General features: G+C 32.1%; 2 protein-coding genes across 2 annotated transcripts in view; both read right to left on the reverse strand.

Moving 5' to 3' along the window:
• The window catches only part of LOC107454446 (glutamate receptor ionotropic, NMDA 2B-like), a 150,348-nt gene extending 147,624 nt beyond the window's left edge, over window positions 1-2,724 (reverse strand). Inside the window, exon 1 of the mRNA XM_071184913.1 lies at window positions 2,450-2,724. The gene's annotated coding sequence lies outside the window, so the exon portion shown is untranslated. The remainder of the gene's footprint in view (window positions 1-2,449) is intronic.
• A 1,899-nt stretch (window positions 2,725-4,623) lies between these two features.
• On the reverse strand, window positions 4,624-5,088 carry LOC122270489 (uncharacterized). The gene has a single exon (XM_043047992.1). It carries the CDS (start codon window positions 5,086-5,088, stop codon window positions 4,624-4,626), a length of 465 nt encoding a protein of 154 aa, XP_042903926.1.
• Window positions 5,089-5,163: the final 75 nt, after the last annotated feature.

Genomic DNA, 5,163 nt, shown 5'->3' on the forward strand with positions numbered 1-5,163 from the left:
TATATATATATATATATTATGTTAATAGTTAGATTCTTTAAAAATGTTTTTACATGCCTTCACCAATTATTTATTTTTGATTGATTAAAAACATTCGAACATATTTAATACTACATACATCTTAACGTATTCTATATATGTAGTAGGGTATATAATATTACGTCATGCAGATAGTCCATGTTATAGTACTCCAAGATTCATTCTAAAAATAGACGAATCGGGTCATTTTCAAGAAACTATTATAAAACTGAATAATTCATTTTTGTCTGAACACGATATCTCAAATATTGCATTAAAAATTTATAAATAATAAAAAAACTATTAAATTCAAACGCAAAAAGATACAAAGGGCAAAAAGGAGAAAAAAAATTTTAACAGTTAAAAAAGCAAAAATCATCTTTTAGTAAAATAGCTTATGTTTATGAGCGACAATCTACATTTTTTTTCTGTTGAAGTATATATCAGTACCCGAACTCAGTACTTGTTCTCAAAGTATATCTCAAAGTAAATTTTAAATATATATTATTAAACGGAAACAGTTCTTAATACAATTTATGTTGCGTGTTCTTAATAACTGAAATTTTATTTAACATCACGCAAAAGCTTATGACGCCCAGTGGCTGAGTGGTAGCGATTCACGCTTCCGTGTCACAGGTCCTGGGTTCGATCCTCGGGCTGGGCAAGGCTGTATCAGCCATTCATCCCTTCATTGGGTCGATAAATGAGTACCAAGCATGCTTGGGAATTAAACACTGGGGGTTTCGTGTTCGGCTGACCACCTAACCGGAACATCTGCTGCATCCTAGAACCCAAGGTCAAGAAAACTGAGATGGCCAGTAACAATTTATATTATTTATTATTGACGTGATGCTGTAAAAATTTTAGATTTAGCTTGAAATAAAAATCCATAAAATTTTCAGTACATATATTATCCGTAATTTAGTTTCAATTCTTTATTAATTTTCGAAAAATTTAGATTCTAGAAATATTCTAATTAAATTAAAAATAAATTATTAATTAATTAAAATATCCAATTAGTACTTGTACTCTTCGGCAAATCGTGATTTTTATATTATGCGCTTTTTTAGCTAGTTTTTTGAAATTGGTGTGCGTGCACTAAACAGTGTGAACATTTGCTAGAAAAAAGACTCAAGATAATACAATAAAATGATCTAAACATACCAACCAAACCTTGACAATAATAAACGGTTTTCAAAGCTCTTAAACGATTTTTCACGATAATATTTTTGTAGATTAAATTTACGCAAAGCTCTAAAATAACTGTTGGTGAGTGAATGTAAAATAAAACATATGAAGTTGTTTTTTTAACTCAGTGCTAAATTGAAAAGTATTGTGATATTAACATATATTACTTCACGCACATTATTGATTTTATTACGGGTTTATAGAGAAATATAAAACTCTAAAATATTAATATATAGCAAAAAAAACTAATCTGTACATAAATTCATAATGATTTATAAACATTTAAATTATTTTAACTTCAATTGGAAAAATTTTATCATAGTTTATTTGGGAAATTAAAAAAGAATGAAAAGTTTTTTTTTTAATATATATATATAAATTTTAAAACGCGCTGAAGCGCAATATCACTCGAATTTCCGCAACTGAACCATCGTATCTCTCAAATAACGCATCATAATGATAGTTCCAAAGTTCGACTGAATTTAGTTTATTTATTTCCAATTTTGTATTTTATTGAAAATCACAAATAGTATATTTCATATCTAGTATTGTTGCAAAAATTTTCTTAAATTTAAATTTTTTTTTTCAAAAATTTCAGAATTAATTTTATTTTATAGAAATCTGCAATGCAAATAATTTTCAATAGAAATTGACTTGATATTTTCTTATAAAAATTTAAATTGTGATAATTTTTTTAGTAATTTGTATTCGATAATTTAAAAACGTATTCATAAAATATTGAAGTTTTAAATGCAAGCTTATTTATATTATTAAATTGCTAAAATAAATTAAATGATGATAAAGAATGTATAAAAACTTTATTTTTTATTTATTTATTTACTTTTTAATTAAAATATTGACTCAGCAAAACTAAGAATTCAAATCAGAATGCACAGTTTTTGGTAAAATAAAGTAGTACACAGTTTAATGCATGCAAATATGATTTTCTGATAAATGAACCTCAAATCTGAAATGTCCCACAAAATGAATTATTAAAATAATTAAAAATATGCAAGAATTTACAAAGAAAATTTGCTAAACTTTCAAGTTTAATGCATATATATTGTAGAAAAAAAATTAGAATTTATTTTACAAGCATTTCAATAAATTAAATATATTTCCATTAAATTGATTAACAATGGTGTTAACATATTTAAAACTAATAAAATACATACATTTTAAATAAAATGCCTTATATCTATCATGAAATCAAATAATACAGAAATGTTAGATATTTACTTACATTAGTGTCCAAATTTTATCTGAAATTCAATAAAACCCCTTTTTTTAATTTTAATTGAATATCATCATAAAGTTTCAAAAATTTTATTTGATAACACAAAATTTATTTGAAATTTTTATTTTAATACTACTCTAACATTTGAAAAAAAAATTGAAGCGTGAAGCGTAAAAAAATGCATGATATCACACAAAAGGAAAAGATGCTAAAAAGAGAGAAATAGCATCCTGCTCCTCCGCATCAGCTGTTGGGACGAAAGGATGCGAAAGAGGAACTGTGTGGAGAGAGAGTGAATTGAGTGGAGAGAGATCGGGGAAGCTATTGCCCTACTTCCAGCATCTATTCAAAGCGCATGCGCATCTGACCCCCGAAAGGGCACCCTCGGATTGCTGGGCATTATGCTGAGGAGAGCTTCTGGACCTCCACTACCCCCTCTAAATGTGTGGTGGTATGTGAAGAAGAAAAAAAGGAGGGATCTCATGGGACCCATGAGGGTCCCGCATCCGATCGTCGAATAGGAAGTTGCGGAAGAGATTTCTACAGTTTGTAGGGGAAAGCAAATTCCCGTTGCGGATACCCCAAATTTGCTGGTTTCTTTGGATTTTGATAAATGGAAATAAAGCTGTAGCACATAGAAAGGCTAATGATACTCTGGCCAGATGTAGATGAAATGTGATTATAGTACATTTGGATTTGTATTAATTTTTTAAAAAAATTGTAGATTTTTAAAAGGGTATTTTTCAATTTTCTTTCATTTTCCTGAATTCTTGTGGAAGAGATTTCGGGTGTCCGAAGAGGAAAGCAAATTTCCGTTGCTGATACCCAGAATTTAATCGATTCTTTGGATTTAGATAAATAGAAATAAATCTGTAGTACATAGAAAGGCTACTGATACTCAAGCCAGATGTAGATAAAGGGTAATTACAGTACATTTGGGTTTATAGTAATTTTGAAAAAAATATAGATATTTGAAGGACTAGTTTTTAACTTATTTTTTTTAATTTATTAATTTTATTTTCCTTTTAAACAAAAACATTTATAGAAGTAATTTTTAGACTTCGTAGACGAAAACAAATTCCCATTTCCGATACTCCAAACTAGCTGGATTCTTAGGATTTCGATAACTGGATATAAAATAATTAGCTGTTGTACATAGAAAAGCCAATGATACTTTTGTCAGATGCAGTTAAAATGCGATTATTGTACATTTGAGTTTATGTTCAGTTTAAAAATAATGTGAATTTTTAAAAGGCTATTTTGTTTTATTTTTGTGGATGAGATTTCCTCAGTTTGTAGGGGATACCCTATATCGTATACCCCAAATTTTCTGAATTCTTTGGATTTTGATAGACAGAAGTAAAGTTGTACTATATAGAAAGGCTAATGATACTCTAGACAGCTGCTGATGATATGTGATTAAAGCACAAATGGGTTTATATTTGTAAAAAAAAATGTGCTTTTTAACACTCAACACTCAAGATATACACTCATATATCACCATATACACTCAAGAGCAAAAACATTATGACCACCTCTTAATAACGAGTTGGCCCACCTTTAGCCCGCATCATAGCTGCAACCTGCCTTGGCATGGGTGCCACAAGTTCTTGGTAGATGGCCGGAGAAAGATTGTACCAGATGTTTAAGCAACGGTCACGCAAATCCGAAATATTGCGACTTAGTGGTCTTTGAAATCTGAGCTGCCGTTCCATGACATCCCAAATGCGTTCTATCGGATTGAGATCCGGTGAGTTAGGAGGCCAGGTCAATAACGGGAATTCAGCATCATGTTCCTGGTACCACTCCAACACAATTTGAGCCTTGTGTCAGGGGCGTTGTCCTGTTGGAAGATTCCATATCCATCTGGAAAAACAGAGGCCATGTAAGGGTGCAACTGGTCCGCAATGAAGTTCAGATAACCTGCAGCATTCATGGTCTACCATTACCACGGGTCCCAGAGATGCCCAAGAGAACGTCCTCCAAAGCATATTACCGCCACCACCGCCATGTGTATGACCTACTGTACATTGAGGGAGCAACTGTTCGTCTGGAAGACGGTGTATCCTGACACGGCTATCGGCGTGATTAATGACAAACCGTGATTCAAGGCGTGGTTGGCGATGACGCTTGGTCAGCAAAGGTACACAAGTGGGACGTTTGCTGCGTAGCCCCATATTCTACAGTGTCCGCTGAACATTGCGCTCTGATACTATTCTACGTGAAACTGCATTGTATTGGGCTGTCAGCTGAGTCACTGTCTGGCTCCGGTTTTGCTTCACCAAGCGAGACAATCTTCGAAAACCTTTCCCTTTGATAGAGTGTGAACGTCCAAAACCATGTCGTCTACTGCTGGTTTCACTGTCAATCATCCACTTTGCATAAGTACTAACAACTGTTGATCGCGAACAACCCACGAGTCGTGCAGTTTCGGAAATACTTGTTCCGAGAATTCGAGCCATTACAATCTGCCCTCTATCAAAGTCACTTAGATCCGCAGCCTTTCCCATCACACACAGAAATAAGTGAAAGAATGATTTTTCAAACACTCCAGCAACAGTTAAATACCACTTCCACCTTTCCACCTGATCACTTGCCTTCCACGTCATCCAGAAGAGTTCATTGCAAAATGTAGGGGTGGTCATAATGTTTTAGCTCTTGAGTATATATATATATATATATATATATATAAAAGATGCATATATATATATATATATAAA

This window comes from Parasteatoda tepidariorum, chromosome 9 (assembly GCF_043381705.1).
Source record: "Parasteatoda tepidariorum isolate YZ-2023 chromosome 9, CAS_Ptep_4.0, whole genome shotgun sequence".
Lineage (NCBI taxonomy): Eukaryota > Metazoa > Arthropoda > Arachnida > Araneae > Theridiidae > Parasteatoda > Parasteatoda tepidariorum.